The 12,799-nt window shown below is 38.4% G+C and overlaps 1 protein-coding gene and 2 long non-coding RNA genes across 3 annotated transcripts; 2 read left to right on the top strand and 1 right to left on the bottom strand.

Annotated features, from left to right (window-relative positions):
- The first annotated feature begins 775 nt into the window (after positions 1-775).
- LOC123090783 (uncharacterized) lies at positions 776-1,360 on the top strand. The gene is made up of 3 exons (XR_006442619.1): positions 776-916; positions 1,004-1,154; positions 1,234-1,360. It is a non-coding gene; the product is annotated as an uncharacterized lncRNA (long non-coding RNA).
- Positions 1,361-1,399: 39 nt separating this feature from the next.
- LOC123089919 (replication protein A 70 kDa DNA-binding subunit B) lies at positions 1,400-2,999 on the top strand. Its single transcript, XM_044511459.1, has 7 exons — positions 1,400-1,504; positions 1,585-1,687; positions 1,774-1,889; positions 1,954-2,032; positions 2,129-2,267; positions 2,434-2,591; positions 2,672-2,999. Exons 1-7 carry the CDS (start codon positions 1,459-1,461, stop codon positions 2,997-2,999), a joined length of 969 nt encoding a protein of 322 aa, XP_044367394.1. The 5' UTR covers positions 1,400-1,458.
- Positions 3,000-10,453: 7,454 nt separating this feature from the next.
- On the bottom strand, positions 10,454-12,441 carry LOC123090782 (uncharacterized). Its single transcript, XR_006442618.1, has 2 exons — positions 12,062-12,441; positions 10,454-10,548 (listed from the first exon to the last, which is right to left on the bottom strand). It is a non-coding gene; the product is annotated as an uncharacterized lncRNA (long non-coding RNA).
- Between the last annotated feature and the right edge of the window lie 358 nt (positions 12,442-12,799).

The following is a 12,799-nucleotide window of genomic DNA, read 5'->3' as shown; positions in this document are numbered from 1 at the left end:
TTGTAGGTAACAGATAGTTTTGTGATAAGATAACTTGTAACGGGTAACAAGCAATGAAAGTAAATAAAGTGCAACAAGATGACCCAATCCTTTTAGTAGCAAAGGACAAGCCTGAACAATCTTCTATTATATAATTAAAATAGAAGTAAAATAAGCCACCACATTCATCCACATAAGTTAAAATTATCTAATCCATTAGATTGTAATATTAATGGCCTTGATTTAACATAAACGCGTAAACAAGATAAGTTGTGTTGTCACGTGTACGTGCATAGAACGGACCAACACATCCATGTTCCATCACGTGTAGTGCATAGCACAGACCGACCCACACAAGTAGTATAACACGTCACGTATACAAATATAGTGTGTCCATTGTGACATCAACTAGCCTGAATTATCCTCATGGTAAGACACAAAAACAAAAATAGAATATTTCCATCAATGGGTCAAGGATAAGCAAAAATAGTAGTCAAACCTAATTAAATAAGAAACCTAAACAAATAAGGACACCCACCAGACCTCACGTGATAAAAGTTCCAAGAGAGGAACGAATACCTACAAGATTCCCACACGGTCTCGGCCACCTCAACCCAGCCACCTCAACCCATATAAACAAGTGCAGTCGGCCATAGAAGCACGCACCAAACAATTAGAAATCGACGACCACCACGTCTTAAAACACACCAGACGAAACACACGCCTCGCCGTCCACACAGCTTGAAGTCGACATAGGTAGCACGACGAGAAGTCATCTCCAACTGCTTCGACGAGAAGTCATCTCCAACTGCTTCGCTTGACGTCCAGCGAAGTCATACCAAAGCCCGCCGACATCCGACAAAGCCACGCCCATCTGCTCCTATCGACGTCGGAAGAAGTGACGACAAAGCACTTCTGGGTTGAATCATCAGACTTGGTAATTGTTATTTAACAACCTTTTTTATGGATAGGATCTTCATAAATACTATATCCATTGGCTAATTGTTTCCGATTAATTTTGAAGACATAAAACTATGGCATACAAAAAGTTGAGTGACTTAACTACAAGGGGACAGAACTGGAACATTCAAGTGAAAGTAATGAGGATTTGGGATTCAGTTAATCCTACTACCGATGAGCTTATTAGCCTAGATATGATACTCATGGATGAGCAGGTCTGTTTTTCAATATAGTTAATTGGATTTTTTTTTAGATTAAGCAACAGTTACTAACCATAATTGTTTGTTTTTATAGGGTGAAACAATTCATGCTACTATATGGAAGAATCTAATAGACACTTTTAAATCAAAGATCAATGAGAAGTCTATTTATGGATTCAGTAATTTTAAGGTTGTGGAATCCACAAAATATAGGCCAGTGAGCAATGAAATTAAAATATTTTTTTCATACAATACAAAGGTAAAGGAGATAAAAGGATCTCAAGAAGTTTTTCCGGACTATTGCTCCGAGTTTGCTACCATGGAGACACTTGAAGAAAGGGCAGGAAAAGATACACAATGCTCAGGTATGTTTATAGTTGTAATTATGGCTTCCAAATAATTGATATTTCTAATTGTTATATTACTATAATTTCCAAATAAACAGATGTCATTGGACTTCTAACAAAAATGAAGCCCGTGGAGACAAGAATAACAAAAAAGAGCCCACAACCTTCATATATCCGCGAGATTGAAATACTAATGCCGGAGTAAGTGCATATGCATATGCATGTCTGAAATTTAACTACGCCTACCCCATGTGATTAACAATAACTTCTCGAATTAAATTCTTTAGGGGTGATAAAATCAGAATCACGTTATGGGGAAAGTTTGCTTATTTTTTGACCGAGGATGTAATTGGCAGCCAAACTGTCATTATTATTACATCAACGATGGTGCAGAGATTCAATGGTAAGTCCATAAATCTTAGATGCTACTCTTATCATTTACAAATTCTAATTGGTTAATTAAATAGGTTTGTGCCTAAAGTCAACCAGTGCCACCAGAATATATATAGATCTGGATATACCAGAAGCACAAGAACTTCTTGAAAGGTATGAAACACTACCAATTAAAAATTCCCACTCATGAATAGTGACTCATGTTGATTCGCGATTGTACATATTATTATTTGTTTTATATATGTGCAGGGACTCAACACAAGTAACCTTACCAAAAATGATGAGTATAGATAGAAGTAATCAGGGAACTCTAGAAGAACAAATGTTTTACAAGCGGAGAACATTGCAAGAACTTACTAAAATGAGGCACGAAAACCGGCAAGACCAGGTAATTCATTGGAGTTTCAATAAAGGCTATCATCAATTTTTGCGAGAACGAGTTAAGACCTGCATTGACAATTTGTTCAATATTAGTAACAATGGAACCATTTTGAATTTATATATGTCACTTAATCCCCCACCCCTACCCCAATGCTAACGTTGATTGTTTTCAGGATTTTGTGTTCACGACAATAGCTACAGTAGATCGGTTGCAAGAAAATATTCAATGGTGGTACATGTCATGTGATAACTGTCCCAAAATGGTTATCAAGGAAACCGACAAGTATTATTGCAAGAGTTGTGGTATATATCCAAAAAATGTCACACCTCGGTAAGCATATTATATTACTTAAATATAAGCAGTAAGTGTTATATTATATTTACTCTCCACTAACATGAATGGTATGTTAGGTATCGTATTCGACTCCAAATTAGTGATCATACATCTACTACAAGTTGCACTTTATTTGACGAGGAGGCTGCAAGATTGCTTAATACATCTGCATCTGACTTGCTGGACTCACTAGATGGGAAAACAGAAGAAGCCCCAAAGATTATTCAACAATTATGTGGAAAAAAATTAATATTTCGATTCAAGCTCAGTGATAGTAATCTCACATTTGGCACACAAAACTATGCAGTAAAGAGAACATTTGTGCCTGATGATAGGCTTGAGATGCTCTATTTGAACGATAAAGCCGAGGAGGTAAAAGTTTCATTACCTTTGTTTCAAAAATAAAGTACCATCTTTAGAATTCCTTAACCAATTCATATTACATTTGTTGCACAAGAATTGATGGATGATGATGTAGACACTATGTTAATGAAGAAGCAGAACATGCCAGATAAAAAGGTGATTGACTTTTTGACGATACAAACTTCAAATTTTAGAGATGTGTCTTATTTTGAAAATGTATATGTATGCAGTCACAGAATAATAAAGTTTCACCTTCCTGCAAACTGGTGCCTGTGAAAGAGGAGCCATATGACAGCAATGAATCCACATTAACCAAAGACAAGCAGCAAGACAAAAGATCATCATCGTCATCACGTCAGCTCCGTAGTGGCAATAAAAGGAGACTGAGATCTGTTGTAATATCCTCAGATGACTCAGAGGATGAATGCACTAAGACGAATTTGCCAGAACAAAAGAAAAAAGCTGTCAGTGAGAACAAGAAACAAGTTAAAGCCAAAGCCAAAAATACAGTGCCTGAAGATGAAGATGACGTACGAAAAGCAAGGCCGAGAAGAACAAGGATCCTGTCTAGATAATATTTGGATTAGTAGCTTATGAAATAAATATTATGGCAATCTATTTGTATCGACCAAGATAAGTAAGAGTACTTGACATCAACCAGGATAGCAAGGATACGTATTAGATTGAGGGAGTGGATGTTAGCGATGTTCTTAGTCTAAAACAGATCGAAAACTGTCTTCATGTAGTTTCCTTTATATACATGCTATTGTATCCAAATCAGTACAAGGACAGCACAATAGATAGGAACATACTACAAGACCAGAGATTGACGCATTAGGATTCACTTTGGCAAATCAATATGGGGCCAGCACAATAGACATGAATATACCTTGCTTCAGTAACTTCATAGCACAACCGGATATGTACATAACGCTAGCTTTGCCCGGCGGCACAATTCTGACCAAAAACAAAGTTCCCACATTCAGACTTAGCAGCAAAACAAATATAATATCAAATCACATTAATTGCTTAGGTCACTAAAAATTGTTGGCAACTGGAAGATTGTTTCTCAGTTACTTGATAGGGCGACCAGAAGTTACTTGAGAAAATTCAATATGTAAGCTTCTGCTCAACAAACCTATACCCAGATTACTATCCAAGGTGACATATTAACACACAAAAGGTAATCTAATTACCAATAGCAGAATAATCCATCAAACTAATTTTCAAAAAAGGTTTTTCAAAAACTAAAATATCACGAAAAACATCGATACAACACTATCAAAAGCAATTCATATTGTAAATTTTAGAAATACATTCAGACATGCACTTTAGGTTCATAAAGCCTTTTTTAAAAGAAAAGGCATCATGAATAGATTATTTCTTGCTAAGAGCAAATTAAAATACTATGTAGTACAACACTGCTACAAATAAAGTACAAGAAATAATCTTCATTACATATGATGCATATCATCAGTTGGCACTTACATGTGGTAGTAGTCTGACAGCACCAGAAATGAGAAGGCCAGCATCTCACGGTCGTGTGCTGCTATTCGTATTCCACAATCTACTTATACTAAGGTTTCACCATTGCCACTTTAATACCTATGAGGACAATATTAGCAAACCCAAACTCTGGCCCGTATCTCGGATGTCAGATCCAACAATTCATCATCAGTAGGCGACTTGGTGAGTTCCCACCAATTGGTTCCCACACAGCCTCCTACATGAGGCCAAAGTACAGCAAATCTGCCATGGCTTAGCCGCCGGCCATGAGGAGATTGAGCAGTGCGGCTCCGTGTTTTCCCTACTACTCCCCATGGCCACTCCGCCGGACTCGACGAGGTCTTCAAGGATCCACATCCAACAAAACGAACGCGTCCGCGTACTCCGCGCAACCACCAACTGCGCCAGTAATGGAGGAGATTCAAAGAAATGAATGGAGAAGTGGAGATGGATTGGGAATTGGTTCTGTGGTGGCGAGGAACGAAATCTTCAACAGCAGCTAATCGGAAGAGGTCTGCATGCGGATGGACAAGGATGCTGGTGGGGATCGAATAAGCTGCGAGAGAAGAGTTTTTTTACCCAACAAGAAGATTTTACACGTAGATGATACCTGTACGGGTTGTTTATACGGGTGGTCTAAATGGGCCTGCATCAAAACTGTTGGGCCTAAATAGGCTTCATACGTGGTGTATGTTGGCTTTGGAATTTTTCTCTGGGTTTGGAAATTTTCTCTCTATACCGTAATCTTTATGAATTCGATTCCTACTCCGTATCGAATAGGCTGATATGAGCACGTTAGCGTACTGCTCTTAAATTGCAGGGACATACACTTCGTCGATTAACCAAGGGATCGTATCATCTCAGAATCGACCTGCATTGAATCGCTGGAAGAAGTTGCACACAAATCAGCCTTGCCACACTTCAGATTAGAAGGTAAATTCTTTCCGTGGAAAACTAATACTTACCACCGGTTCAAAGCAACCTCCTAATTTTTACATATATAGACACACACACATGTCTTGCCTTGGCTCTTCACATAAACTTTATTTTCTTTGAGAAAATAGTACCAACTTCTGTGATGAACTAAAAGTGACTCACGGACTGATAAAGTCATTGCAGCAATAAAAATATATGCTCTAATAATTTGTACATGGTATAAAATATTTTCCTGGATCGCTACAGGATTTGCTTTGCAGCAAAGATACAATTACGACAATAATTAGCACATGTGTGTGAAGCTTTACAAAATTAGAAAAACAAAGACAAGAAAACATTATCAGGTATATCATTGAGATTTTACAATCTTCATGTAATGCACACTAATTTTTTTGTACATTTCTAACATATACATTTCAAATATTTACCTTTGTTAATATTGCAGAACCTAATAACTTTACGTATATTGCTAATAATTATTTTAGAGAGTACTTTGCCTTAGTAATTCCCATGGAACAATTGTCGTTCACTGAGAAACAAGCACACTGTCACTCCAATAATGCCATACACCACAGCTCAAACCACAAAACACAGTAATCCTGAAAGCATGATCGATAAGTATTATAGGTTGTCGCCATGCAGCTAGCATCTCCTATTTATTGCATATATTGTTAGCCTCTTGACGACATTATGCATAAATTAGAATTCAACTATATTATACTATATTGCTAAAAGAATATCCGTTGCAGAAATGCAGGGACAATGCGCAACAAAATCAGCAGGCCAACTTACAAAAGAAGCTACAGAAGCTATTATCAGGAGGAAACAACAACTCCAACAAAAAAGGAGTAAGAGATGCAGGAATACACATGAAACAACCGATAAAACAGAAGAAGATGCTTCACATAAGAGAAAGGAACAAATCAAAGAAAGAAAAGATGTCAAGCGTGCAAGAACAAATGCAAGCGACAATGAGCTTGAAAGCAACATCATAGAAAGAACCAGCAGCACTAAGTCCGGAAGTTATTATAGCACGATATGGAACTTCGGAAAGCCAACATATAGATGCGAACATTGCAATGCAATACTATGGTGTGAAGAAAGATTAAATTCTCATAGAGGAACCAAAAAACCTTCTTTCGGAATTTGCTGCAAACAAGGTAAAATTGACCTACCAAAGATAGCATATCCTCCACCTTACCTCGCAGGGCTATTAACAGGTGAAGGAAGTGATGCAACAAACTTCAGAGAAAATATAAGGTCATACAACTCAATGTTCTCATTCACGTCAATGGGAGGAACTGTTGACAAAGAAATAAACAAAGGCAAAGGACCATATGTTTTTAGACTGCATGGCCAGAACTACCACCATATTGGAACTCTTCTACCCGAAGAAGGTAACAAACCTCGATTTGCCCAGCTGTACATCTATCAGACAAAAAATGAGGTGCAAAACAGGATAGATGCTTCAAGATGCAATGATAAAAAAACAACGGTGGACCCTGCCGTTGTCAAGGAACTACAAGAAATGCTTGATGAGAACAACATCCTTGCAAAGTCATTCAGAATGGCAAGAGATAGATTCAAAGAAGAAGACTACCACGATTACACGCTTCGAATACTTGGGAAAAGGAACGCAACACACAACCTTCCATCTGCATCAGAAGTTGCGGCATTAGTTGAAAGAGACCCTACTGGAGAGAGCGAAGGACGAGACATTGTTGTCGAGTACAAAGATATGGAACCTCACAGAATATCGGAAATCCATCCGAAATTAATGTCAATGCAATACCCGTTGTTGTTTCCATACGGAGAAGATGGATTCAAGCTTGAAATACCTTACAAGCGAACAAAAGAAGGTGACAAAAGCAGGAAATATGTAACTATGCTAGAATACTATGCATACTACCTACAGCAAAGACCCGACCAAGGAATGTCATTGCTAATGTCTAGACATCTATCGCTTCAATTTTGGGTGGATGTTTACACATGCATTGAGCAAAACAGACTAAACTGGATCAGGAATAATCAAGGGAAGCTACGAACTGAACTTTACAGTGGACTGCAGGACGCGATTGAGCGAGGGGACACCAGAACAGAGCAAGTCGGAAAGAGGATAATTGTACCTTCATCTTATACAGGAGGTAGAAGAAACAAGGCACAAAACTTGCAAGACGCATTTGCAATATGCCGGTGGGCTGGATATCCAGACCTATTTATAACATTCACATGCAATGCAAAGTGGCCTGAGATCCAATACATGCTAGATGAAGCAGGAGGAGGCCTCAAGCCAGCCGACCGACCAGATATTGTTGACTGAGTATTCATGATAAAACTGAAGGAGCTAATGAGAGATATCGTTGTGAAGAAACACTTTGGAGAAACTATAGCAAGTAAGATCAGTCGACTACTAATCGCTAACTAATAGCACCTAATGTTTCAATTTTTAAGCACACAATAGCCTTTTATCTATTTATTAAAATGATTCCAAATTTTAACAAAATAAAACTATATATTCAATCAATGCAGTTATCTACACAATAGAGTTCCAAAAGAGGGGATTCCCGCATGCGCACATATTGGTATTTCTCAAGGAGAATTACAAGTGCAAAGGACCAACAGAAATCAACCAAATAATCAGTGCAGAGATCCCAGACAAAGATGTCGATCCGGACGGATATGAAGCTGTTGAAAACTTCATGATGCACGGGCCTTGCGGAGAGGCAAATACAAAATCACCATGCATGATAGACAACATATGTACTAAACACTTCCCAAAACGGTACAATATCGATACGACAATCGATGAGGATGGGTTTCCAGTATATAGAAGGCGAGACAATGGAAGGAATATCAAAAAGGGAGGAGCAATGCTCGATAACAGATTTGTTGTGCCATACAACAGAAACCTTTTGGTCAAATTCCAAGCTCACATAAATGTGGAGTGGTGCAACAGGTCCAGGTCAATCAAGTACCTATTTAAGTACATCCATAAAGATGACGACCAAGTAACAGCCTTACTAAAGGAAAGGGACGCAACAAACGACTATGATGAAATCAAGAAATACCTAGAGATGAGATACATATCAACAACCGAAGCATGCTGGCGGATATTCTAGTTTGATCTACACCATCGTGATCCACCAGTAGAGAGACTGCCTTTCCACATTGAAAATGAGCAACAAGTTATTTTTCCAGACTCGACTGACATTGAAAAAATAGTAAGACTGTCAGGATCCACAAGTACTAGTTCACTGAGTGGATGGAGGCAAACAAAATACCTGAGGTGGGAAAAGAATTAACCTATGCAGTATTCCCATCAAAATTTGTACGGAAAAGTGACTCCAAAACTTGGGAGGAGCGGAAAAGGGGCTTTGCGATTGGAAGAATTTACTATGCACACACTGCAAGTGGTGACCGGTATTATATGAGAATGCTTCTAAACACCAAGAAAGGATGCACATCATTTGAGGATATTAGAACAGTTAATGGAGTAGTTCACCCAGCATACAAAATAGCATGTCAAGCGCTTGGATTTCTTGATGACGATAGTGAGTGGATTGAATGCATCAATGAAGTATCAAGCTGGGGATCAGGGATACGATTACGACAGCTATTCACCACAATATTATGCCATTGTGAGGTGACCATCCCAAAAGTGTTGTGGGATTCAACATGGGAGGCACTATCTGAAGATATCCAGTACAAAAGAAGAATAATCCTAAACTTTCCTACGCTGCATCTAACTAATTCACAGAAAAAATCATATGCTCTGATCGAGATAGAGAAACTAATGAGGCAAGCTAGAAAGACACTAAAGGACTATCCAGGCATAGAACTACCAAATGCTACTGAACTTGAACAACTTGGGAACAGAATGATAAATGAAGAACTTAGCTACGACACGGAAGCACTAAAGATTGAGCACCAAACCATAGTTAGCAATCTTAACCATAGCCAGAAAATGGCCTTTGATGCCATAATGGAATCAACTAACAGAGAGCATGGAAAACAGATATTTGTAGAGGGCTACGATGGCACAGGCAAAACTTATCTATGGAAAGCAATCACGACGAAGCTACGATCAGAGGGGAAAATAGTGCTTGCAGTAGCATCATCTGGCATTGCAGCATTGCTCCTCCAATGTGGAAGAACAGCGCACTCAAGATTCCACATTCCAATAAATATCACAGAAGAATCAACATGTGAAATAAAACAAGGCTCACATTTGGCTGAACTAGTAAAGAGGACCTCATTGATACTGTGGGACGAGGCTCCTATGGCACACAAACACTGCTTCGAGGCACTAGACAAAAGCCTTAGGGATATTCTAAGGTTCCAAAACCAAAACAGTGACGAAAGGCCATTTGGTGGCATGACAGTTGTGCTAGGAGGCGACTTCAGACAAATACTTCCAGTGGATACAAAGGGAAAGAGAGAGCAGATAGTAAATGCCTCAGTCAAAAGGTCATACCTATGGAAGCACTTCGAAATATTTAGACTAACTGAAAACATGCGGCTGAAGTGCCTGTCAGAAGATCCAATACAAAAGCAAAATGTGGCTGAATTTGCAGAATGGATATTACAAATTGGCGATGGAAAACAAACAAACGATGAAGGAGATGATTGGGTAAAAATTCCTAAAGACATAATTCTGCAAAAAGGAGAAGACCCGAAAGAAGCGATAGTGAAAAGCACGTACCCAAACTTGCACCAAAACTATCGTGACCGTGAATTTCTTGAAGAAAGAGCAATACTATGTCCAAGGAATGAAACAGTTGAGAAGATAAATGACTACGTAATGAGCCAAATACAAGGTGAAGAGGTGACATACCTAAGCTTGGACACTGTATGCAAGGCAACAACAAAGTACAACACAACGGAGAATATGTGTCCAACAGAGTTCCTTAACAAATTGACCTTCCCAGGAATTCCAAACCACGAGCTAAAACTGAAGGTAGGCTTGCCGGTTATGCTCCTACACAACATCAATCAAGCGGCAGGTTTATGCAATGGTACAAGAATGACTGTCACACAGCTGGGAAACAGGTACATTGAGGCACAAATAATCACAGGAACACACGTCGGTGACAAGGTATACATACCTAAAATCATTATGTCACCAAGCGACTCAAAGTGGCCCTTCGTGCTGAAAAGAAGGCAATATCCTATATCAGTTTGTTTTGCAATGACCATAAATAAAAGCCAAGGTCAATCCCTAAACAAGGTGGGTCTATATTTGCCTAAGCAAGTATTCTGCCATGGCCAACTATATGTGGCATTATCAAGAGTCACAAACAGAGAAGGATTAAAGGTGCTGATTGACGACACGGAGTGCCCAAGCGAAGATAGCGCAAAGAATATAGTATACAAAGAGATCTTCTAATTTTTGTCATTCAACTAAGTGCATATGAGGGCCAAAAAATGATTAAACAATACAATGTATGGTTCAAAAGCATGACATCCATGTGTTAGATATGGCCAGAAATACTGTATACAAAAGGATATTATATATTGGGTTTCTAATTATTTTGTCCACAGGAAAAAAAGAACATGACAATGCAGACTATTGTTACCATACACTACTTTCATGAATAGAGATATTAACAAATCTGTACAGCTAACTGACTTTTTTAGCCTAGATATGATACTGATCAATGAGCAGGTCTGTTTATGAACATATTTGATTGGAATTTTTTCAGTCAGATTAAGAAACAGTTACTAACCATATTTGATTGTACAGGGTCAAACAATCCATGATACTATTTGGAAGAATCTTATAGACACTTTTAGATAAAAATGAAAGCCAAAAAAACAATGCTTGAACATGAAGATGAATTACATGAACAAAAGCCCAGGAGAACAAGGATGTTGTCTACATAATTAACAAGCCAACTTCATCTCAACAAACATATACCAAAATTAATAACCAAGGTGAACACACAAAAGGTAAGGCCTTTACAATTTAAGAAAATTAAAAAAAATGATTGATACATATGAACCAATCCTGTTCTTAAGGTGATTTTTCAGACAGAAGGCACCGTGGAAAAATTATTTCTTGCTAAAAAGGAAATTAAAAATACTATGGAGTACCACACTGCTACGGATAAAGTACAAGAACTAATATTCCATATCCTTGAGAATGCAACAAACGCGTCAACGCACTGGCCAAGTGTGACGGTACATACATGAAGAGATTGGAAGAAGAAAACTAGCCGCGCGTAAATCACTGAACTTGAAAACTTAACCTGCAGCTGGACTCATGTATTTCTCACATTAAGCTGATTCTGTTGCTACATACATCAGTAAACGTGCATCTAAAACTACTTTTTTGACTATCAATCAATAATTAGATACAAGGGCCCCTTGCTAGGTTCAGTTAGACTTAATTCAAGCAGATCCATATGTGTGTTTTACTGTATTCTATTCTATACTGCAGAATTCAGAGAACAAGTATAAGTGCCTATCTCTAGACAGAAAGTTGTGGTATGGTTCCTGATTTCACACGAAAAGTTGTTTACCAATGGAAAGATAAAATCTTATTCTGATTTCTAGATCATTCAACTTCAAAAAAAACTTATATGGTTCCAATAACATTTACATTTTGGTACAAGTACAGACAGCAGGAGGGCAACAACTAACAGCCACTCAGAAATACTCACGTCTTGCTGATACTTCTTCCTCCGCGACCTCCCTCAATGCCTAAGCAGCCCCAGCATCCAGGGCCTCCGGCTACGACAATTTGGGGCAGCGAGGTCGCCGAGATCCACGCGCATACAGCCACATGTGCCACCACCAAGGAAGAAAAATCAGGAGAAAAGAAGCGACATATGGATCTGGGATAGCATGAGGATTAGTTTCCTGATGGGGCACAGCGACGCCGTCCTTCGCCCGTTGCAAATTGGAAGAAATGGTAGATGTGTACGAGGAGCCTGGTGGGGATCATACGAGAGGAGAGGAGAGTTGTTTATTTTACTAATAGGGAAATGAGAGATAGATTTTTTTTACTATGTCGATGACTGGGACTATGGGCTGTTTTACTTAGAAAAATAATAATATGGGGTGGTAATCATCTTCACTCTAACATTAGATTGCAGAAAAGTACGTTGGGCATGACACACATGATACATCGGCTATGCAAGATTGGGTACAGATATTTTATTTAAATTCTTCGTATAGAATACACAGATCGTAGAAAAAAATCAAAACACATGAAAAACGGCTCTCTTTTTGGCCGGTGAAAAATTTCTCTTAAAAAGAGGAATATACTTCCCGTAAAAAAATATGGATGAAACTTATACATCATTCGTCAAAGGATCATATGATCTAAATCTATAGATTTTTCACCTCTACATAATCAGCAAGATTGGTAAGTGTCAACAAACATTTTTGAATCATAG

The sequence above is a fragment of the Triticum aestivum genome, chromosome 4B (assembly GCF_018294505.1).
Source record: "Triticum aestivum cultivar Chinese Spring chromosome 4B, IWGSC CS RefSeq v2.1, whole genome shotgun sequence".
Classification (NCBI taxonomy): Eukaryota; Viridiplantae; Streptophyta; class Magnoliopsida; order Poales; family Poaceae; genus Triticum; species Triticum aestivum.
The sequence above is the reverse complement of the archived record's forward strand: the minus strand, read 5'-3'. Positions and strand labels throughout refer to the sequence as shown.